The 24,919-nt window shown below is 31.7% G+C and overlaps 1 protein-coding gene across 2 annotated transcripts; it reads right to left on the reverse strand.

The window, feature by feature from the left end:
• Window positions 1-839: 839 nt before the first annotated feature.
• Window positions 840-21,665, reverse strand: LOC111702791 (long-chain-fatty-acid--CoA ligase ACSBG2). 2 transcript variants are annotated; one of them, XM_023474568.1, is made up of 25 exons: window positions 21,469-21,665; window positions 20,877-20,934; window positions 20,456-20,544; window positions 17,717-17,824; window positions 15,586-15,775; window positions 14,438-14,504; window positions 14,171-14,220; window positions 13,739-13,812; window positions 13,603-13,651; window positions 13,100-13,194; window positions 12,082-12,196; window positions 11,627-11,656; window positions 11,508-11,562; window positions 10,226-10,271; window positions 8,826-8,886; window positions 8,673-8,717; window positions 7,751-7,818; window positions 7,512-7,566; window positions 5,820-5,870; window positions 5,666-5,732; window positions 4,619-4,676; window positions 2,774-2,808; window positions 2,413-2,493; window positions 1,112-1,193; window positions 840-1,043 (listed from the first exon to the last, which is right to left on the reverse strand). In XM_023474568.1, the coding sequence occupies exons 1-25, from the start codon at window positions 21,472-21,474 to the stop codon at window positions 912-914; spliced, it is 1,767 nt and encodes a 588-aa protein (XP_023330336.1). In that variant the 5' UTR covers window positions 21,475-21,665; the 3' UTR covers window positions 840-911. The 2 variants fall into 2 exon arrangements, with proteins under 2 accessions (XP_023330336.1, XP_023330335.1); XM_023474567.1 differs by lacking the exons at window positions 20,456-20,544; window positions 20,877-20,934; window positions 21,469-21,665 and adding exons at window positions 18,617-18,705; window positions 19,038-19,095; window positions 19,645-19,729.
• Window positions 21,666-24,919: the final 3,254 nt, after the last annotated feature.

Consider the following 24,919-nt stretch of genomic DNA (forward strand, 5'->3'; position numbering starts at 1 on the left):
TTACATATCATATTACAACCTTTTTTGTATTTTATGACACAATTTTGTAAGTTTATAATGCTTATTTTGTTACAATGTATAGAAATTAATCTTATATTTGTTCTGGTATATACTTTTTAAAATAAATGTAAGTGTTTTTGTACTCATTTTTTTTCAGAAATATTTAATCTTTATTAAGTCTTTGCCACAAGCTCTGGTTTTTCAATCCCTATATCTTTAAAACCCAAAATCGTAGAACTTGGATAATTCAAACTATGAAGTTTGTTGGATCAAATAATATAAGTTTGATATATCAAAGGTTATAATGAAAAATCAAAATCTCACTAAATACGATTGACATGATAGACTAGTTTGTGACGAAAAGATTTGATCTGACCCCCCTCTCTATATAAATAATCTTCAGAAAGACCCGAGTTTCTTTGTTTTCATGGCTATGCGTATTCTCTGTCCCCACCCACAGTTTATCATGCGGAGAGAGAGATATATGCTATAGCTATTCACTGCCTAGAAACTATGCATAATTAGGCTTGGATGTTTCTTTGCAAAACCCATATATTAAAACCGTGTCCTGTTTAAGAACTTTATACTATTCACAAACCTGAATGTAAACTGGAGTCAATGCATACAGTAACAATGTGTTCACATTCATAGTTATTAAACCTTACATGCATATCAAAACTATACTTTCAATTGGACAAATCATAATGGTTTTAGGTGTAAAACCCTGCCTATCAAATATCATGTTTGTCCTATGTACATATAGTAAGAAAGGATCCCCATTATTTCTCTTCTTCAACTCAATCACTTTCATTTTTTTCAAACCTACTTTATTATCTATGTTGACCACTGCAAAATTTATTTTTTAATAAAATATTTTAACAAATTGTTTAAACATTTCTTTGCTTGATGTACTATTGGGAGTACATGCTTTCTATCAAGTCCATGTACTTCTTGTGCACATAAAATCGCTTCAATTTCAGACTTGGCGAAAATTCACCACTTTGTACAGAAAAGTCGTCTTCTAAAATCCGCCATTTCTGCACCTAAACATTGGTTTTACATAAAAAAAAACAATTTCAAATTTGTGATTATTATATATTTTTTGACTCACCCTGGCTGCATTTGAAATTGCATTCTGGTTAGCTCTTGATATCCCCTCTTCTATATACTTCTCCAGGCATTCCAGACTTGAACTTAAATAATTTAAAAGATTTATCGGTACTATATTTTAAGTAGATTTGACGGATTTAAAAAAACAATTTTTTCTCACAATCTAGCGGACGTACGTTACATAATCTTTTTTAAGCTTTCGTTTCGTTAGCGATAATTTCCGTTGTTTAACGATCTCAATATTATTGACGGCGTTAATGGAAGTTATCTTACAAATCGTTAACGGTGCCAGCCTTGACGTATAAAAATAGCTGGAAAAACGTTAAGGAAATTCTGTAAACATCAAAAAACGTAAAAAATGTAATTTTAAAACCTCCGTTTCGTTAACAAAGCGTTGCCCAGCGCCTTGTTAGAAGCTTATCTAGATATTTACTTGACTAGAAGTAAGTTGCACTCAAGATTTAGAAGCTGATCTAGTTATTTACTTGACTAGAAGTAAGTTGCACTCAAGATTTAGAAGCTGATCTAGATATTTACCTGGATAGAAGTAAGTTACACTCAAGATTTAAATTGTTTACGATACAAACATAACATCTCTGCTTGAAGAACAACAATGTTTGAATTTGACCGTATATGCAACCAGATAAATTTAAAACTAGAGAAGCTACGAGGTTACAAAGTCGTCAAAGTAATTTCGCATGATTGACCTTCTTCTTTTGGTTAGTTTTCAGTGATATTTAGAAGCAAGTAGAAGCTGATCTAGAATATCTAGATATTAATCTGGCTAGAACCTGATCTAGTATATCTAGATATTTACCTGGCTAGAACCTGATCTAGTATATCTAGATATTTACTTGGCTAGAACCTGATCTAGAATATCTAGATATTTATTTAACTAGAACCTGATCTAGAATATTTAGATATTTACCTAGCTAGTACCTAATCTAGGATTCCTAGATATTTACCTGGCCAAAAGCTGATTAAAAGGATTCCTAGATATTTACCTGGCCAAAAGCTGATTAAGTGGATTCCTAGATATTTACTTAGCTAGAACCTGATCTAGGAAGTCTAGATATGTACCTGGCTAGAAGCTGATCGAGGATATCTAGATATTTATCTAACTAGAACCTGGTCTAGGATTCCAAAATATTTACCTGGCTAGAACGTGGTCTAGAATTTCTAGATATTTACCTAGCTTTAACCTGATCTAGAACTTCTAGATACATACTTGGCTAGAACTTGATCTAGGATTTCTAGATAATTGCCTGGCTAGAACCTAATCAAGGATTTCTAGAAAGTTACCTAGCTAAAAGCTGATCTGTTGTCTCTACTCTAGGAATATTCAGCTGATCTAGAATTTCCAGAACTTGCTCTGTCAACATCCTTAAAACAATCTTTTAAAATTCAATATATGAGAAAATGACCAATATATATAATATGTAAATATATATCTGTACAAATAAAAACAAATATTTGTATTATTTATATTTATTACTATTAGGTCAAAAATTAGTATTAATGTTATGGCGAATCATGCAACATTTATTGATATTTTAGACCAGTAGCTCGACAATTGTCTTTGTATTTGTTTCTACCAAACAGACGCGACGTCAAATACATGTATTCCTATTTCTTGTACCTGATGAAACAATATAAATATTACCTTGTTGGTTGCATAGTTACGGGGTCAACAACAACCTAATTAGAAATAAACACAGTAAAATATATTACAGGGAATCTGGACGCGTAAAGCACACATCTTGAGTTTGGACAGACAGAGTGTAGGTTTAGATTTCTGTTTATTTCATGTTTACTCTTCATACAGTGAAACCCTTAATAACGAATACATAGGAAGAATTTATCATATGTCGTCTTGACAATTTTTCAATGAGTTTTATACTTTATTACGTAAATTTCAGAATTTACGAAAAAAATAAATAGCCATGAATATGCGGGAACAGTTTTTAAGAGTTAAATATAATCATTTAATTATAAAACTAAATATCTGCAACATTCCATTATCAGAAAGTGAAGAATACGACATTTGATGAATTCTTTCGATGTATTCTTTATTAAGGGTTTCACTGTATTCTAATCATGTCCAATCATTAAAATACATTTTTGGAAATATTTAAAGGTTGGACAAGTGGGCCTTCCAATCGTAATATCAGTGCGCTGAATATTGCAGATTTGTGAGGAATTGCGCGGAATATAAGGGCCCGCAATTGCGCCAAGTAAAATCGGAGTCAAGCACTATAATAACAGCTCGTATAGAAACCACCAGTGGCCGAATTTAAAGAATTTGAGCGGCGGTTTAAATTTAAGCCGTGGCTTAAATAAGGTTGGTTCCACTTAAAATTGTATCAATGGTTTCAAGATTTAAGCCGGCGCTTAATTTAAACTGGGTTTTGGCAGATTTAAACCGCGACTCAAATTCTTTAAATTCCACTAAGGTATAGCAACATGGCGGTATTTCGCGGGAGAATATATTTTATAGTTTAGAGAAATTAAACTTTTTTGTAAAATATTCTAGCTTATCATTACATTTTCATTTATACATATATGGTTTAATTTAGTGCAGCAAACCCCTTTTGAGCTACCGTACATCACATTCACATGATATCCTTTTAACCCTATCTCTGCTGGGGTACTTGAAAACCAGGATATTCTGGGGGGGGGGGGCAATTTGCCCCCCCCTCTAGATCCCATGTTTGATGTCCAAATATGACAAATGATACATCATTGGAAAAAAATTTGCAAATTTGGAAAAATTGATTTTTTTATCGCAAAATCCAGTTATATTGTAAAAATGTTTGCAAAAAAAATGTGTCCAAAAAATAAAAAATTATACATTTTTGAAAATCCCTTGACCATGCTATTTTAAATATGCAAAAATTTTTGCAAAATTTTAAATAACTTGATTTTTAATCAAGAAAAACTAAAAATGTGCAAATTTCCTGTGACAGGTTGTTTGCAAAAAATTTGCAATTTTTTTTCGCAAAACTTGTGCAATTTGTTTCCTTATGTCAAAGGCTTTCCAAAAAACAAAATTTTATTAAAATCTGACAAGTGGAAAAAGGTCAAAACAAAGATTTAGTTTGTTACAGGAAAAAGCAGTCATTCAGACAGTGTGCCTGAGGACTCAGGCAGTTATCATTAAAGTCCGGTTTAGGCCTAAAAGGAGGGCTTTGGGTATGTAGGAAAAGTCAGAAAATTTCAACAGCCTCAGACCAATACTTTTTGAGTTATTTAAAAAAAACTACAGGGGGGGGTCAAATTGATCCCCCCCCCCCAACAGGAATAGGGTTAATAATTATATTAATAATTTAATTCAGTATATTCTCAAGAGGAACATTGGTCACACAAAAACTAATTGGAAGGGGGGATGTTCCAATCCCCCCCCCTCCTCCCCCTCCAACCCCTTGAATCCGCTTTGGATTGCTTTTAAAAAAAATGTTAGAATTATTTCCCAGCTTATTTCATTATTTCATAAAAAAAATATTTTTACCTTTAAAGCTATTAAACAGGATAGATATTTTCGGTGATCCCCTATAACCATTACGTTACTAAATAGACAAATGTTTTTACAAATAATTTAGGGTTCATTTTTTAGGCTAAAAAATATCAAACTATATGTAATTATAAAAATGCAGGAAAAATTCGTATGAAAAATTCCACGAAACGTTTTTTTGTTGAACATATTTTTCTTTTCAGAAATTATTTGGAACATTTTATATGATTCTATTGACCACTGAAAGAGATATTGTAGTAAATGCCCTACTCCAATAAATCCTGTTAGATTTGTATCAATCCAGGTACAACTCAATCCCTCTTGTTGGTCTACACGAGGCATAAGAACTAATCAGATCAATAACACTTTACTATCAATGTCAATCCGGACACAACTTTATCTGTATCAATACTCATTACTCAATCCCATTCGCTATGATTGGGGAGGCATAAGAACTAGTCAGTTCAACAATACTTTAGTATCAATATCAATTTGGACATGACTTTATCTGTATCAATCCTTAACTATCAATTTCAATCCAGATACAATCTATATCAATTCCCAATCTTTATCTAACTTTAAAGAAAGTGATTCAGGACGCTTCCCACTCGCTAACCAAGAAGTAATTACTCTCGCACTGTAATCAAAACGTATCAATTAAAAGTTTAAAAACTAGGGTTGCTACAAGATTGGTCCTTCATAATTTTCTTGATTCTTTATGCTTTTTACAAAGTTTGATATTATTTTTCTTTTAAGAAATTTATTAGAACATTTGATATGATTCTATTGAAAATTTTGTATTGCAAATCTGTATTTACTCTGGTCAAATTCTTCCATTTGTATGAATTACATTTTTAACAACATTTTTTCGGAAAAAACATCTTTGTAAGATATAGGGTGAGATTTGAAGCTTATTTGTAATAATATTTTTAGTGGATTTTTGTGGTAACTCTTTGATTTATCAATTGATTTTCGTGAAACTTTCTGAACTTTTCACAAAGAAAAGAGTTTGGCGGATTTTTTCTTTTAAAGAATTCTACTAACCTGATCAGGGATTGTAAACTTCTCTTTATATTGTCCTCAATATTTACTGGAGCAATATTCTCCCCTCCTAGGAAGAAACAATTAGGGGCATATTCATTTCAAAATTTCGTCATAGATCAAATTTTTCAGCAATATAATAAAATTTTATAAACACCTGAAGTTATTATAATCTCCTTTGATCTACCCACTATTGTGTAGAATCCGTCTTCAAATTATAATCATCAAGATTTTAGATTTATTTTAACATTTTTCTCAATTCTTACTAAGAGGGTCAGATTGAAAAGAGAAAATGGCAAAATCCTGATTTTTTTTTGGCGCCAGAGCATGCATATTTTGGTTAACAGTGAATAAGCCTCATCCCTAATTTCAAGACTTGGAAAATTGTATAATTATTAAAACTGGAATAGTTTGTGTTATTAATATTATAGACTTGAAAAGAATTCAGTGTTAAAAAGTCAATATGGAGTGGAATAATAAAGCATGGTTACACAACAAGCTAGATTTTACATTATAACCATAGTTGGAACAACTGAAGTTGATCTAAATCCACAAGATATTTGCCTGGGGCGAATATGTTTCCATTTGATTCTTCTGATCATATGCTTTGTGCTAAATGCTGAGTCCTGGGGGACCCTGGGGGTAAGATGGCTAACGATGCTGCTCTTGTGCTGGTTGATGCTCTGCTCTCCCTTGATGTGCTCCTTCTCCTCGTTGACGAAGGGGTAACCTTTGGCTTAAGAGTTTTCTCCCATGCTTCTCTGCACGCAGATCTTATGGTCTTCAAATTGAGGAACTTTATGTCATTAATGTTGTGGGAACTGAAGGCACTCCTGGATCTGTCTTGGTCCTTGGTGTCCTCGGATTTCTTCGTCCTGGAGAGGGATCAAACTTTTCTTTTGTCTTGGTTACTCTTTCCTGATCTTCTGTTTCCTGACCTTGATGAACCTGTTGTTGTTGACAATGTTATCTCTTCTGTAATCCTTAATTCTGGTCTTGATTCTTTTTGTGTCTCATGTTCGATTCGCTTTTTTTTTATTGTGTAGCTGTGTAGGTCACTTGATCCTCTTTTATTGTTTCATCCTGATCCTGTTGTATCTGTGTTAGTTCTCCTTCTCAAATCTCCTCAACATCAAAATGACTATTAAAATCTTGCTCCGGAGAATTGATGTTGCTCCTGTGTTCCGGTGATCTGTTGCTTGATTGGTTGAGTGATTGATCTGTAAAAAACTGGTAGAGATTGTGATCATCATCAGACTGCACAATGTAGAAGAATGTTGTGTGGCGTTATATGCAGCATTGATCTTACCCGTAGCTACCCTTTAAGTGCTCTCTAAACGGGACCATTACTTGCTATCTCTAGATGAAAAAGGGGGTTCAATACCCTTGTCCGTCTACCCTGTTATGTATTTAAGGCTGCAAATATACTCTGGGTTGGATACCGTTTTGAGAAGAATCTGGATTGTTTGGCTTTATTCTTAGGTTGCTTTTGTTAGGCATTATTTCTCCCACTGGGCGCAATAAGCTTATATGATACTATGTTCATATGGATGAACCCTTGGTTGGGTTAACATTATACACTATTATAAAACTGTCCTCTTGACATACAGGGTTACCCGCAAAGGATGAGACTTCAGAGATGACTTCATGGAATGTATACTGTCTATTTAATGATAATAATGATTTCCTGAAACTATAAACTTCTTTCCTTTTTTGCAAAATCATTAATATAGCCATTTCAAGACCACATTCAGGACACAAGACTAAATGTAAACTAGGGATTGTAATTTTAGAGAGTTTTGTATCTGTGAAATCATGAAATTGATAATTCTAAATCTGGATAAAATTCCTGAATCTTGTTCACAAATATCCCCGCTTCTCACCCATCCTTCATCATCTATCGTCTTAAACAAGGAAATCTCAAATTCATTAAATAAATGTGAAAAATCCATTTATCAATTTGTCATTTAATAAATTAATTAAACCATGCTTAATTTAAATTGTTTTATCACATGGGCAAAAATATAATTTCATATTTTTGTCAAGTTTTTTTCGGTGTGCAGGTCTGGACAAAAGAAACTGTATAACCTCCATTGTTTTTTGTTGATCTTGGTAGTATCCCATAAACATTGATCTTCCCCTGGACACCAGTTCTCCTGATCAATTGATCAATTAATCAATTAATTTGTAGCTAAACAAAGATAGTCACAAGATTTTTTTCTCTCTTTAATTTGACACCGAAACTGAAGTCTGTAACATCTATTTATAAATTTGGCTTGTCTGGGTGGGTGTTTGTTTGTTTGGGTGTTCGTTTGTTTATTTGTATCCAATAAACGTCAAAACGGCTGAACCGATCGGGCCCAAATTTTTGTGGGACATCACGTGACCACAGGGAAGGTTTATGAATTAAAAAAATTTAAAAAATGTGTTTTAAAGGTTTTTAATTTTGTAAAAAATTCTAATTCTTGAAAATCCGCGAATTTTCTTTTTTAAATCCGCAAAATTTGTTTCTTAAGCCTAGAAAAAAGGGCGCGAAGCGCCTTGAATTTATAGTTTAATATATTTACTGAAATAATCAAGATTACAGGGCACGGAGAACTGTTTACAAGAGGGACCGCATTTACTAAGGAAGGAAAAGTGTGTTCCTAAGGTACCAGGGCTGAAATTTTAGAATGGGATATCCTTAATCCCGATCTGTTGACTAATCTGGAGATTAAATTCATGAGGAAAACAAGCCATATTTAATCTGGATATTAAGATTAATCCTGATATCCACCATTCTAAAGTTTACAGCTCAGGGCTGTTTTCCGACAACTTCCTATTTAAGAAACTCTTGATGGAAATGACCTAGCAGCCTTAGACTTTCCCTTCCTCTTTGAGTGATTTTTTATTATCTGGCCTAAAAACTTTAACTAGGAACATGTATTATACTCCCCTATCATAAATCTAAGGGCAAAATCATATCAATCAATATTGAGACAAAAAAAGCCTAATAGGAGTAATTCAAGACCTGCTCCGTCCTTATCCTGGTTAATCAGCTTGTTTTCCAGTTGGCCTACAAATATAGGTATTATAGCTATCTATATAAAGTTGTTATGAAGGATTTTGTTTTCTATATTATTTAGAACATTTTACTGGATAAAATACTGGTTTGTATGTTTACCTTCTAATATACGTCCAATAGTTCCAATTCTACTATTTCCTGGACCTGGTTGGCTGGCAGACTAATCATTAATAATTTAAGCATTTCACCCTTTCCAGAGTCTAAAACTAAAGAATGCGCGAATTTTAAGTTCGAGGTTAAAAATTCTGTAAAATAATGAATAGCTACTTAAATATTAAACTTTCTCAATTTCAATTTTGAATTTCCCGGGAAAATCTGAACCAATCAGAGAAAAGGATTTACGGAGAATATTACATAACCATCGCTAATCAGCTGTTATTACGTAACCGAAAACAATATTACGAGTTACAACAGTTTTTTGGGTTTACATGCAAAAATTAATTTATCTAAAACGTGAAATTTCTTTAACAAGGTTTTCACTTTTAAATATATCGTTGAAGTTGAATACGGCTTTCTCAGCTGAATGATGATTGAATAATAGACAAATAAGGAAAATGCAGGATTTCAAGATTTTAACCCTGTGTTTAAATTTTAAGTCGTCGATTTCGGCGAGTAAAATATTTAACCACAGGGTTAAATATTTAACCTCATGGTTAAAGTTCAGGTTTAAATTAAGTCAGAAGTGGCATTTAACCATGAACTTAAAATTTAAGTCAGAACTTTTCGTTCTTCAGTTTTAGACTCTGATGTCAAGTGACTTGACATTTATGGAGTGGCATCATGAATTAAACATACAACTGCATGCACAATTCAAAACAGTGACGTATTTATTGTGTAGAATAGTTTTGAATGTCTTCATTCGTATCCTGTATTAGATGATAAAGACTTTTTGCATTTCATTTCATTAAACATATTTTATTAAAATACATCTTACTTTGAAATCCATTTTTCTCTGCAACAAATTGTGGAAGAAGATATTTTAAAATATTCACCATGTTTCATGGGACACCCTGTATTTACGATATGTACAGTACAATGTTAATGTTAAAGACCTTGGATACTTCAAAACTAATATATATGGATTCATATTAATTCTAGTTTGGAAACGATGTGACGTAATTATAACCATGAAGTTCATATCTTATCGAGAACCACAGGTTAGAATCAGGATATTTTCGCTGTCATTGATCAGGAAAAGGTTTCAAGAGTACCGTCAGGAATCGGATAAGCCACTCTATAAATCAAGGGTCTGCACCTGACATTACGCCAACTGTCCTTTGATTTTAAATCAGTTATTAATTGTCCACCTAAAATCCGTTGATTTAAAAAGTTTTATGATTATTTCGATTTCAGGAAGAAAATAGATCTGTCTTAACCAACATTTTTAGTTTTGGTTTCTATTTCATCTTATTTTTGATCACATGTTCTTGGTGTTCTTTTCTACATCGTATGATATCTTCATAAATAAACCCTTGATATTAATACTTAATTAAAAATTCCTGCGCACAACCTGAGCTCTCGGTACTTCCGTAGATATCAAGTAACCTAATTAGAAACAATAAACTATAAATAAGTCATTATTTATAATCAATTCATTGGGACTAATACTCATGTAACAGTGTAGGAGAGGTATTCATTGATTAAGAATTAATAGCCTCACTATTAGTGGCGACATATGTGAATGTTTGTTTAAAGGGGGAGACCGGCTAGACATGGTAATTGAGTTGAAAGTGCAGTTTAGAGAAAAACTTTAAGATTTATTTGATAACGTGATGAGACATTTTACGGTGTACAATTTTTAAATAAGAGTATGACGTTGTTTATAAAATATTTTACCTGATGTTTTAGTCAGCAGAAGATATATTTTTATACAATTATTTAATAACCCGGATAAAACATGTAAAAAAATATATATGGACTAATTTGCGAATTAGAAACAATTTTCGTCAGAGCCCACGATTTAAAAAATTCGGGAAAATACGGCTCGGGTCTAAGCTGTCGTTGGGCTTTATTTACGACTTGAACTTTCGGATTCAAGCTGCATCTAATTTTCCACAGAGTTGAGTTAAAAAACCGGCTTAATATTCTATTTGGCGGATTTTCATTGTAGAAATTGGCGCATTCCGGGTTTTATGAAAGCAAGGCTCAACACTGAACCTTATTCTCCACTAAAACCAACCAAGGTCGGTTTTACTTTCATTGAGCCTAACTCCCAAAGTCGGGGTTTAGGAAATACGGCTCGGGCCGAAGCTTTTAAATCGCGGGCTCAGAAATATTATCGATGTTGTCCCCACAATTAAAGTAATGAAAACCTCCAGCAAGCGATTCTAGCTAAAAGAATTTGCATAAACCTGCGATATTTTAAATAAATACATTAAAATAACTTATTTTCGTTATTTTTCTCAACCTGTTTGTTTACATGCAACTAGTTTGTAGAATAGTATTTGTTACATATGTTTAGTCCATGTTATTTAAGAATAGTAAAAAAACAACGTTTCTACTACTGACTGAAACAGCAGGTGAAATATTAAAAATGGCATTACTACTCTTATTTAAAAATTGTACAACGTAAAATGTCTCATTGGTATCAAACGAATCCTAAAGTTTTTTTTACAATATGTACTTTCAGCTCAACTACCATATCTAGCCGGTCTCTCCCTTTAGGGGGAGTGTGAAACAAACAAAAAGAGAGACACGCATTGTCCCCATTTCAAATCCTATTTGGGATCCCAAACTCAGCTGTTTGCTTCTTATGATAGATTTAAGGTTTATCTAAATTACCTGATTCCTAGGCTTAGAAAGTATTTATGAGTTTCTGCTGGGGTTGCGGCTCCTCCTACAAGTTTATTTAAATATATATTCTTCATATCAAAAATATTTAAAATTAGTTGTATTTATACCAGTTGCAACTTCTAGGTCGTGTACTTCATCTGAAAAATTACCATGGTTAAAATTAAAATGATATTTGATAATTCAAAATTATAAATTTTTCAAATTTTAAATTCGAAGAATATTTATTTATGTCTCTCCAATTAAAGTCTTTATCTTTTAAACAATATGTTTATTGAATTAAGCTATATAAAGATAATAAATAATTACTTATTATTTTTAGTACCACACAATTATTATTGCATGATATTTAGATTTTATTAAACGAATGCTAAAATAATACTGAGAGGTGTTAGATGGAAACTTATAAATGCTGTTAAACAAGAACCAGGGTCAGCTGCTGGACCAAGATCAAAAGTTATTTTAACCAATAAGAGTGCTGAACTACTTCTCTCGCATCCATTAATTTAAACCAGTATTTGGATTGCTTTTAGTTTATTTACAAAATGAGTTCATAATTCTTTACCTAGTCCAAGAGCCTTATGTACATTGGAAAGTACAAGTTTAGATGCTAGTTTGTACTGTAAACTTGTATTTGTACACCCACCATCAACAGCAAGATGATGACTAAGAGACTGTGCCTTAAAGGAATCAGAGTCTATGCCACAAAGTAAGATTTCCTAATCCCCATATCTTTCCAACCTGGTGGTGTTGAAACTTAGAATATCTGATCTAATAGATTTATAAGTATCTAATTAAATATTTATAATAATGGGTTGCAAAAATATATGAATCAGAGTATCAGAGTTTGTCGCAGTTAACTTTCTTTAAATTTTGTCTAAAAGTGCATTTGGTTTATCACAAGTAAAACTTCTTCTATATATAAATTTGGCTTGTCTTTTTGTTTGTCTGTCTATTTGTTCGTATCCAATAAACGTCAAAACGGCTGAACCGATCGGGCCCAAATTTTTTGTAGGACCTCATGTGATCACAGGGAAGGTTTATGAATGATAAAAATAAAAGAATGTGTTTTAAAGGTTTTTTATTTTGTAAAAAATTTAAATTCTTGAAAATCCGCTAATTTTTTTTAAAAATCCGCAAAATTATTTTCTTCTTTGTTTTAAATGTAAACAAAAAGAACATGTTCACAATTTAAATAGAAGATGGGCGCGAAGCGTCCTAAAAGCCTAGTCTATATATAAATTTAGCTTGTCTGTCTGGATGTCTGTTTGTTTGTATCCAATAAACGTCAAAACGGCTGAACCGATCGGGCCCAAATTTGTTGTGGGACATCACGTGACCACAGGGAAGGAATATGAATGATAAAATTTAAAAAATTTGTTTTAAAGGTTTTTAATTTTGTAAAAAATTTAAATTCTTGAAAATCCGCGAATTTTTTTTTAAAAATTTGCAAAAAAAATTTTCTTCTTTGTTTTAAAATGTAAACAAAAAGAACAAGTTCACAATTTAAATAGAAGATGGGCGCGAAGCGCCCTAAAAGCCTAGTAATTTTATACTTGTACAATGTGACATGATTACAATACCTTCGCCCAATCTCCAACTGCTTTGCTTAGACCTTTATTGTTTCTCCCTGCACTCTTTATACTTTCCTCTATCTTCTCCCAGACCCGGGGAACTCCTATAATACACCAAATGTTCATCCTCAAAATCACACAAAATTCCGAACGAATAAATATTTTCTTTTCTTTCAAGAACTTTTTATTAGAAACTACTTGAAGTTTTAGAACTTATTGATAAAGCTTTGGCTGCTATTTTTTGGTTAATACAATTTGTCTTTAAAGAGAAAAAGAAAAATTAAACATTGATCAGTGTTGGTGGGACAGATTTCTTGGTATAATACATTTTTTAAAAGCTCAAAGGGGTTTTCTTTTCATATCCAGATTTATATAATTGTATCTTTAAAAACAAAATACTGATATTAAATTCAAAATTTTAAATAAAGATATCCCAATTACTTTGAGTCTTAAGGAAGATATAATTTAATTCTAGTAAAATATTTTATTTTCGGTTTTTTGATAAAATTTACCCAAAAATCTTGTCGGTTTAAAGTGCTTCAAGTTGTCAACTAGAGTTCCCTAGAAATTATTTAATATGAAATATATATGTGTATTCTTGAAATCTTAAATAACCGGATTCATAATTGAAAATATATATTTTAATACTTTGAGTGCATTTGAGTCTGCAAAATATGTTGTTGCACCGGTTGTGATGGACCAATATATATCCAGCATTTGCCCTGAAATAAAGGAAATTAAAACTATTTTTTTTATAATTTCATTATTTTTTTTGAGGGGGGGGGGGGAAATTAATGCTGAATCGATGTTGTCCCCACAATTAAAGTAATGAAAACCTCCAGCAAGCGATTCTAGCTAAAAGAATTTGCATAAACCTGCGATATTTAAAATAAATACATTAAAATAACTTATTTTCGTTATTTTTCTCAACCTGTTTGTTTACATGCAACTAGTTTGTAGAATAGTATTTGTTACATATGTTTAGTCCATNGTACCTGCTATATGGCTGAGTGTACCTACTATATGGTTGAGTGTACCTGCTATATGGCATGTGTGTACCTGCTATATGGCTGTGTGTACCTGCTATATGGCTGAGTGGTAAGTATGACACCAGGCGTTCTTGTCCAAACCTAAAACCGAAATATTATCAAATGTTACTTTTCAGTTGAAAAATGTCACAAGTAGTTCATGTTCCAGTTCAACCATGAAAAGGAAACGGAGATAAAATCTTTAACGCCGGGGGGAGGGGGGGGGAAGAGATTCGCAAAAACTTTTTTTGTATTTTTAAAAAAGGGGCAATACTGTTTTTTCAAACAATTTGTTGTGATTGTAAGAATAAGTTTTTACCTCCAGCCGAAGTAAAGAAGTGGTGATCTGGCAGAATTAACAACAGCATCATGAGAAATCATTGCTCCTAACAACATGTTTATTATGTAATAAACATCCCAGTTATAATCGTTTAGAAAATATATTTAAACTGGCGTCTCCACTCTGATTTCATGGAAAAGTGTTTCCCTTCAATCAGATGCCTTCCATTGCGTTACATCCCCATTCCCTATACTTGCTAACCACCACTTCCACTTTCCCTATACCTTCTAACCACCTCTTCTCTTACCCTTTCCCTATACCTTCTAACCACCTCTTCTCTTACCCTTTCCCTATACCTTCTAACCACCTTTTTCCCTTTCCCTATACCTTCTATCCACCTCTTCCACTTTCCCTATACCTTCTAACCACCTCTTACCCTTTCCCTATACCTTCTATCCACCTCTTCTCTTACCCTTTCCCTATACCTTCTAATACCCTTCTCTTACCCTTTCCTTATACCTTCTAACCACCTCTTCTCTTACCCTTTCCCTATACCTTCTAACCACCTCTTCTCTTACCCTTTCCCTTTACCTTCTAACCACCTCCTCAACTTTACACGATTATTTTGTTCGCTACTAATAATTTTAGTTTTTTCAATTATTACAGTTCTTAGCCAACCAATCAAAGCCTTACTCTGGTAAAGGGATTGTAAGCGTAATTTCAAGGGACCCTCAATGCAAAGATGACCTTGTCTGATTTACAAAGGTACCTTTGAAACCTTAATTGGATAAAAATGTGGAAGATACCTATGTTTTTCTGACCGGAAAAAAAGATTAATCATAATTCATGATAATTTATCAATTGCTCCGTTTAAGCTAATAATGCGCAAGTCAGTTTTTGAGATAAACTGCAAATGAAAATAAACAGTTTCAAAAACATGGACCTCTATAATTCATACTTCAGACAAAGCTTTTAAGGATACGGTTATGAATTGAGCATTTTCATCTTCGCATGCATAAGGGTCATTTGAGATTAGACGCGCTAGGGCTACCTTCGTGCATGGTTCTAATAAAAACGTTTATAATCCTTGTTACTACTTTTGTGGGTTTTAACAACTACGTAGACAGTCAAATAAACACGAGGAGTGCTTCACGGCCTTGTATTGAAAAATGTATTTGATATTTAACCTTTAGGGTTTCCGGTTGTTCCTGACGTGTACACCAACAATGCACAGTTGTTAATTGCCATATCCTTTAGCCTGGTCCGTAGATGAATATCTGATTCAGAACTACCAAGCTGAATAAGATCTCTCCACGATATTACACCCTCTTCTCCTGATGTACCTTTGTACTGTACGATCTGTTTCAAACAGGGCAGCTACAGAATATATAGAATAAAAATAATTTTCTTACAATTCAATTTAATTTTCATATTTTTTTCTAATTAATCTTAGATCATTAGTTTTAATTCTATCGGAAAAATTATTTGGGGCTTCTTTACAGTTAGACCCAAAAACATAGAGAATAGAATATATATTAGAGGGGAATTTAGAGAATTTCTCGGTATTAATTTGTTCAGTCCCTTTCAGCCTGATAGGGAGTTTAAAGTGTACAAATCATTTTAATGTTCACGAATTATGTGCAGTAGAGTACACTAATACAGTATGTTCCCTAGACTATTCATTTCATTTCAATTTCGAATTTTTTAAAGCTGTTAAATAAACTTAACAATGAATTAGGTGATAAAAAACATCATTTGATTTATATTTATAGTGGAAAATCATCGTTTGTAAAGTGAAAGGCATAGAGTCTATGTGAAATGATCATTAGTCAATTATGAAACCAGCCTATTTCATAATTTGGTTTTCTTTTAACATTAATTTTAGATTTTCTATAAAATGAAATTCCAGGGCCCAAAAGGTTATATAGCCTAAATATGTGAAGTACGCCTGCAGTATGGAAACATTACAACAAAATGGCCGTTTTACACTTTTTTCTAGTAAATTCCCCTCTAATATATATTCTATTCTCTTTGCCCAAAAACCATGGAATAGGAAGACGGCATTAAAGCGTTGTTATTTGAGTTTGATACTGTTAAAAACAAACAGTTTTGCTAGAAGTCTAAGCATTAACTTATTAATTAAAAAGTGTCATTGAAGAATACGGGTACATTGCACAAAATTGCCGAGTTTTGTATTTGTTTTGCACTATTTGAAACATAACTTGATTCAACCAGTCCTCTTCATTTAAAGGGACTTATAGCGTAATAACAAATGATCCTCCATGCAGTGAGGAGAATGTCCGATTTGTAACTTCACCCTTTAAACTTTAAAAGGGTAGATAGTAGATACCTCAATGAGTTTATCTCTAGAATTATGTGTACATTGGGAGTGCACAATATCGCACAGTGTGCATGAATAACGCAACTGACTTTTCATATATTTCACGAAAATCCCGAATACTCTATACACAGAATACAAATCCCGAATACTCTATACACAGAATACAAATCCCGAATACTCTATACACAGAATACAAATCCCGAATACTCTATACACAGAATACAAATCGCGATTTTAAATATTCAAATGGAAATATCTATTTCGTGTGACATCTGTAAAGTAAATATTTTTATATCTTTTATACCTGCCACCTTGCAAACAAAGTCATCAGCAATTAGAATCGTTTTGGTAGAAAAAGTTCGACAACCTTGATCATTTAAAGGTTTTATATGGGTACTGGTGGGAATTGAACACGACACTCTACAAATGGAGAATCACTTGAAATTACATTTTTTAGTCCTTTAAGTCTTATTTGCCAAACATTCTGTAATAATCTAGGTAAAATATAAATCATGTTATGCTTCTTTCGACCAGGTTTAAACCAAGATTGTATAATAAGGTTGGTTACTCTCGATGCGCTCCAATCTATCTCAGGAGACGACATTTTCCGTACATTAGAGCGCATCCAGATTCGAGAGTAAACCAATCAACACGGTAAATTTTTATTAAGAATCCAATATACAAAATGTTTGCCAATCTAAACTTTTTAATCATTAATATTGAATTATTCTGTACACAGTTCAAAAATTTTAAATTTTAATGTTTTCTTGAATAGCGCGATCACAACCTTATTTTTGAATAAAATCACTGGCAAATTAAATTTACCATTGCATTAAGAATTTTTGATTAAAACAATAAATAATTCGGAATATTTCTAGTTGCTTGCTTAAACAAAAAATAAAAATGTTGCTATAATTTATTCAATAATATTGATGTGATCGCCCTATTACGATATTTTGAAAAAGTTTATTCCACCCCTGATGTCTTATTGACAGAATCTTCTCTAACTGTTGATTATCGTCAACAACAATAATATTTGCTCTCGAGTGATTTGCAACATATTTGCAGGCATCAGCACTGTTAGTCTTAACATAAATATTATTAATTTATTATTTTCTTTAGAAAATAGAAAACTGAAGATTTACCTTGAATAGTTACTAAAAAACATGTGTCACATGCCAAAATTTAAAAATATTTTAGATCATTTTTTCAACGTACTTTTTGATATTTTTTATTAATACTCTCTAGCATTCTTATTATCAATAATCACTTTGAAAAATTGGGCTATGGAAATACATGGTGCTAGCCAAGGATATAATGCAAGGAAAGTTAATTGCAGTTGCGTATACTCTGCGTACATATTGAAACCAGTTCTCTCTGGGCAAAATTTGTAAACAAGAATTGATGCATCAGTGTTCGTTTAGTATCCGAGGAGATTAAACGCATTAAATTTTAATGATTTTGATAATTCATATAATAGTTTCCTATGACCTGAATATTTCATTGATTTTTTATGTGAAAGATGGATCCCATGTCAGGCTTCGACATCTGTCTTGTGTTTACATTACCGCCGAGAGACAGTACACTGCAGTACAAAAGATGCGTTCACCACTGAAATAACTTTCCTTGCATTATCACCTTGGTGCTAGCTATACCTGAATTATTTTGATCTCTCCAGTTTAAAGAAAATGTTTTTACGGTGTTCGTAGATTTTAAGAAGATATGGTTGTTAACAGAAAATCCAGTTTATAGTTAATTTCAAAAACGATATTTTCTCGTTTACGGTGCCCAGCCCTAATCTCAATATGACACAGTGAAATAAATGCAAACTCTATCCCTTACCCCCTCCCCCCCCCGTGCATTTTACTTTGGTTCACCTGGTAGATACCCGTTGAGAAACCTCTACTGTACACTGCGGCTAGGTTAGAGAAAGCCCATTCAGGGGAATTATGTCCAAGAATACAAACTATAAAAAATGTTACTTGGACAATACTTGTTAGGATAATCTAAGACTAGCTAAATCTAATAAAGAATTCTTGAAAATAAATTTAACAAGGTATTCAGCAAAGGAAGAAACTTCAGAGACGACTGTACGGAATATATATATTAAACCTTTCTATTTTATGCAAAATCGTTTAATAAACCTATAGGCTATAAAAGACTATATTTAAGAATTTTCAGATCGGTAGAAATAAAGAGTTTCAGCTCGTCATGAAAGGTTCATTCCTTTTGTAAGTAGCTCTGCATCTTCATACGGAGAATCAGTTCTACAAGTCTAGTAGAAAACCTATAATTAACCTGAATGCAGAGGTTCCAGGCCAAGCGCAATAAATCCTTTACTTGCACTTAATACTTCCTAAAAAATATCCTTTTAACAAAAACAAATCTAAAAAGTACCGCACTGCTATTAAAAAAAACTTGATGTATAAAAATTAACAAAACATGTCGAAATAACAAACATTTTGATCAAAATATCAAACAGTTTGTTAGAAAAATTTAAAATTTTAAGATATTCCTTTCCATAGATTAAAAACAATGCAGATAGAACACTAGATGTAATCTTTTCAAGATTTAGGGGTTTTTCATTCACATTAATCCTGGGGCAGAAGCACAAAGGAGTTACGCGCATGCCACGTTGGCTAACAGAGAGAGAGCATGCGCGTAACTGCTTCACCAGGATAATTGTGAAAACACCCCTAAATCTTGAAAAAAACATCTAGTGTTCTATCTGTATTGTTATTAATCAATGTCCCTTGCATTCTGTTTATAATTTTGAAATGCTTTTGGTAGTACGATATTTAGAAAAATGGTTTGGACTCATTTGACTTGATCATAGACCACGTACTTGCTACAAAAATCTGCTTGTGAGTAATTACCAAAATCTGTTTGTGATCAATTATCTAACCTCCATATAATCAGAGTAAGTCCAAATAATATTTTTGCCATCTGGTCCTTTAATTCCTAAAAAAAAATTTGAAAAATTTTAATATTTACTCCACCAGGGGTTCCCTCAACCAACAATGCCAAGCAACATCCCTCGCATCGAATTCTGAATGTTTTATAGGCAAAATCGATCTAAGGATCCTGTAACTTGTCTGCAAAATATTAAATAATTGTAAAAGAATAACAATAAACAAGTTATTTAAATATTTAAAAGGGATGTACAACCCAAAAAGACTCTAGTACAATAGGTTGCAACATAGAATTTGTACATTCTCAGTACAGCAGTATTCTTACATCACCTGTAGTGACAACTTAGTTTTTGTGTCCGAAAAAATTATTAATAATAGTGATAATTTTAGAATAACGTGTTTATCTTACAGTTAAATAAGTGCAATTTTATTTTCTGTTTTTACGCTTGTTTTATATAATCTTGGAAAACATGTCAACTAATGTGATAACATTTCGTTTTTTTGTTATATTTGACACTTGTGACATCGTGTATAATTGGTTCAATTCTCGTCAATCTATTTGGTACAACCTATTGTTGACTTTAAAAGTCACTATAATAAAATAAAGAGATCTAAAATGGATATTTCTAACATTTATTTAAAACCGAGTGTTTTGAAATATTTGCATTTAAGGCGGAGTTAAAATTGGTTGATTTAGAAATTAACAAAGGAATTAATGATGAATGTTGTGGGTACTTCATGGGAGTGATGTAGATCTTCATGTTGGTGAAGCAGATCAAACCCGTGCATTTTACTTTGGTTCACCTGGTAGATACCCGTTGAGAAACCTCTACTGTACACTGCGGCTAGGTTAGAGAAAGCCCATTCAGGGGAATTATGTCCAAGAATACAAACTATAAAAAATGTTACTTGGACAATACTTGTTAGGATAATCTAAGACTAGCTAAATCTAATAAAGAATTCTTGAAAATAAATTTAACAAGGTATTCAGCAAAGGAAGAAACTTCAGAGACGACTGTACGGAATATATATATTAAACCTTTCTATTTTATGCAAAATCGTTTAATAAACCTATAGGCTATAAAAGACTATATTTAAGAATTTTCAGATCGGTAGAAATAAAGAGTTTCAGCTCGTCATGAAAGGTTCATTCCTTTTGTAAGTAGCTCTGCATCTTCATACGGAGAATCAGTTCTACAAGTCGAGTCAAAAACCTATAATTAACCTGAATGCAGAGGTTCCAGGCCAAGTGCAATAAATCCTTTACTTGCGCTCAATACTTCCTAAAAAATATCCTTTTTAACAAAAACAAATCTAAAAAAAGTACTGCACTATAAAGCTATTAAAAAAATTCTGTATATATATATCAAAACTAACAAAAACATGTCGAAATAACAAACATTTTGATCTAAATTTCAAACAGCTTGTTAGAAAAATTTAAAATTTTTAGATATCCCTTGCCATAGATTAATAACAATACAAATAGAACACTAGATTTAATATTTTTAAGATTTAGGGGTTTTTCGTTCACAAAGGAGTTACGCGCATGCCACGTTGGATGACAGAGAGAGAGCATGCGCGTAACTGCTTTGTTAGGGTTATTGTGAAAAACCCCTAAATCTTGAAAAAAGACATCTAGTGTTAAGTTCTATCTGTATTGTTATTAATCTATGTCCCTTTCATTCTGTTTATAATTTTAAAATGCTTTTGATACTTAGAAAAAATTGTTAGGGCTCATTCGACTGGATCATAGACCACTTGCTACAGAAATCTGTTTGTTGAGCAATTACCATGCTGTTTGTGAGTAATTATCTAACCTCCATATAATCAGAGTAAGTCCAAATAATATTTTTGCCATCTGTTCCTTTAAATCCTAAAATTAAATTTGGAAAATTTTATTATTTACTCCACCAGGGGTTCCCTTAACCAATATTGCCAAGAAACATCCCTCGCATCAAATTCTGGATGTTTTATAAGCAAAATTGATCTAAGAATACAGTAACTTGTCTTCAAAATATTAAATAATTGTAAAAGACTAGTTTTAAATAAGTTATTAAAATATTATAAAAGATTGTACAACCAAAATAGATTCTAGTACAATAGATGGCAACGTAGAATTTGTACATTCTCAGTACAGCTGTATTCTTACATCACCTGCAGTGACAACTTAAATTTTGTGTCCGACAAAATTATTAATAATAGTGATAATTTTAGAAGAACGTGTTTATCTTCCAGTTAAATAAGTGCAATTTTATTTTCTGTTTTTACGCTTGTTTCATATAGTCTTGGAAAATATGTCAACTATTATGATAACATTTCATTTTCTTGTTATATTTGACACTTGTGACATCATGTATAATTGGTCCATTTCTCTGTCAATCTATTTGGTACAACCTAAATATTAGAAAAGATTGAACAGCCTATATATTATAAAAGATTGTATATAACCTAATTATTATAAATTATTGTACAACCTAATTATTATAAAAGATTGTACAACCTAAATATTACAAAAGAATGTACAACCTAAATAATATAAAAGATTGTACAACCTAAATATTATAAAAGATTGTATGCAACCTAATTATTATAAAAGATTGTACAACCTAATTATTATAAATTATTGTACAACCTAATTATTATAAAAGATTGTACAACCTAAATATTACAAAACAATGTACAACCTAAATAATATAAAAGATTGTACAACCTAAATATTATAAAAGATTGTACAACCTAATTATTATAAAAGATTGTACAACCTATATATAATAAAAGATTGTACAACCTGAATATTATAAAAGATTGTATACAACCTAATTATTATAAAAGATTGTACAACCTAATTATTATAAAAGATTGTACAACCTAAATATTACAAAAGAATGTACAACCTAAATATTATAAAAGATTGTACAACCTAAATATTATAAAAGATTGTATACAACCTAATTATTATAAAAGATTGTACAACCTATTATTATAAAAGAATGTACAACCTAAATATTATTAAAGATTGTACAACCTAAATATTATAAAAGATTGTATGCAACCTAATTATTATAAAAGATTGTACAACCTAATTATTATAAAAGATTGTACAACCTATATATAATAAAAGATTGTACAACCTAAATATTATAAAAGATTGTATACAACCTAATTATTATAAAAGATTGTACAACCTAATTATTATAAAAGATTGTACAACCTAAATATTACACCCCCCCCCAGCGGGAATAGGGTTAAATAAGCAAGAAATATAGATCAAACAGTTAGCCCGGGTACTGTTAAAAATCTGGCTGCGCCATCAAAGTTTTGAACAAGCCGGCATGGAGTCCTGTGGTACATGCAAGGCTTTACCAAGGTCAGTACAATGGGCTGGTCTGGTTCGAATTCAAATTGACCCTAGTCCACCGTGACTTTAAAATTAGATATGTTTTGTTTAAAAATACCTGAAATCGTATTCTCACTGAGTGATCTGGTAACCAGGCTCTATGATCTGTTGCTGGTAATATCCTATCAGGTCCTGGGAAGAAAAATGAAAGGGATTGTAAACAAAATGACTTTGGAAGAGTTACACAATAGTACCCTTTGATCTTTTATCTGAGCAACATTAAGGAAGAGTTAAAAAGAGATCAATGTTATAAATTTGTATTTGCTTCATAAATCTACAGGTATATTTAAGAGAAATATGGCAGATCAATTTTTCAAGATGGAAAAACTAGGATATTTCCATTACTTTTACCGAAACAAAGGTTTAAAGCATCTTTCCATAACATTTTAAAGTAAGATTAGTAGCGATCAAAAGCGCTTTTTTATCGCATTAAGCCTATACCCCCTTTCATTTTTCGCGAACACTCCCTTTAAGGTTTGCGCATTTGGGATTAGCGCAGTTAGATTTACAGACATTGTACAACGCAATTTATCCGGGTATGTTCAAACTGTATTTATTACAATGGAACAAGTACGGGAAGATCTAATATTATACCTTCACTAGAATTTAAAAATCTGCGTCCAAATATTTCTCCTCCTAGTTTGTTTAAGGACCAACAACGTTTAGCAGACTGTATAGATGCCTTCATCTCTCTTTGTACTGATATTCTATACATGCATTTTTTAATGTATGATTTAGATCATAATTTAAATTATATTTAAACCCTATTCCTACTTTTTTAACTAACACGTGACCCTCACTTAAGACTAAAAGCTTGCATTTTATACTTACTGCCTGAATGCCTTATTTTAAACCATAAAAAATCTATTGTTAGGCCTACTTCTAGACATTGGATTTCAACATCTTATAACTCTTTTGAAAGTCTATAACAAATGTAAGCATATTTTTTTTGCACATTTTTTACAAAATAACCATATTTCGGAATAAACATTTGGATATTTACAAATTTTCGTTTTTTTTTGCAGATTATTCCAAAGACGTATCAAATGTTATAGATTTGTATCGCGATAAGAAAAAAAGGGAGGAAGGTCCCCAGGCCCCAATCTATTTTGTTTAAACCAGACGTCAGTCGGAATTGGGTTAAATATATACGTACATATATTAAAATTATCGTTTTTTGATATTTTGTAAACTGTTATTTTTACGATATAAGAAGAAAAATACTTCACCAAACTACTATGATATGCCTAGTATATAGAGATGGCCATCATATATGTATAGAGACGGGCATCTGAGGTACGTGAAAGAAAAAAATAACGAACGATTTAAAAATTGTTCGAATTAACTTGAAAAACGATAGTTTTTACGGAACGAATTTTCCGAAATATTTATAAAAAAAAACAATCGTTTTTTTACAGAACAAACAATATTTTCGAAAATTTCTTTTAAAAACAATGATTTTTTTACTGAAGGAACAAACGAAATAGATGAAAAAGAACAATCATTTTGAGAACGAAAGAATTCATTTTTTAACGATTGAAAAAAACGAAATAAGTAGTTCACGAACGATGAATGAACGAAATGAAAAACCTCGAACGTGTCCATCTCTAATGTACATACACAGATGCTTAAAATGAAAAATTTTGTTTTCATTTAGACTACTAATAATACAGTTATACAATTTAATATAATATCTGCACTTGATAAATATTGATATGTTAAACACAATGTGTAGTTTGTCTGAACTGATAACAGATATAAGGAATTTTAGAGTATTCATCTCTTGATCAGGGCTCACTAAGCAACAAAAGTTTTTAGAAAATAATAAAAATTTCCATTTTGTTTTATTTTCTAAAAAATCGTTGTTTTTG

Source organism: Eurytemora carolleeae, unplaced genomic scaffold (assembly GCF_000591075.1).
Source record: "Eurytemora carolleeae unplaced genomic scaffold, Eaff_2.0 scaffold426, whole genome shotgun sequence".
Taxonomy (NCBI): domain Eukaryota; kingdom Metazoa; phylum Arthropoda; class Copepoda; order Calanoida; family Temoridae; genus Eurytemora; species Eurytemora carolleeae.

Coding starts and splice junctions, on each gene's coding strand:
- LOC111702791 (XM_023474568.1), bottom strand. Junction 7,819..8,672: donor CCAGGATAAGGACGGAGCAG/GTCTTGAATTAC, acceptor TCAATTGATCAG/GAGAACTGGTGTCCAGGGGA. Junction 2,809..4,618: donor CCTGTTTAATAGCTTTAAAG/GTAAAAATATTT, acceptor ATTTCTAATTAG/GTTGTTGTTGACCCCGTAAC.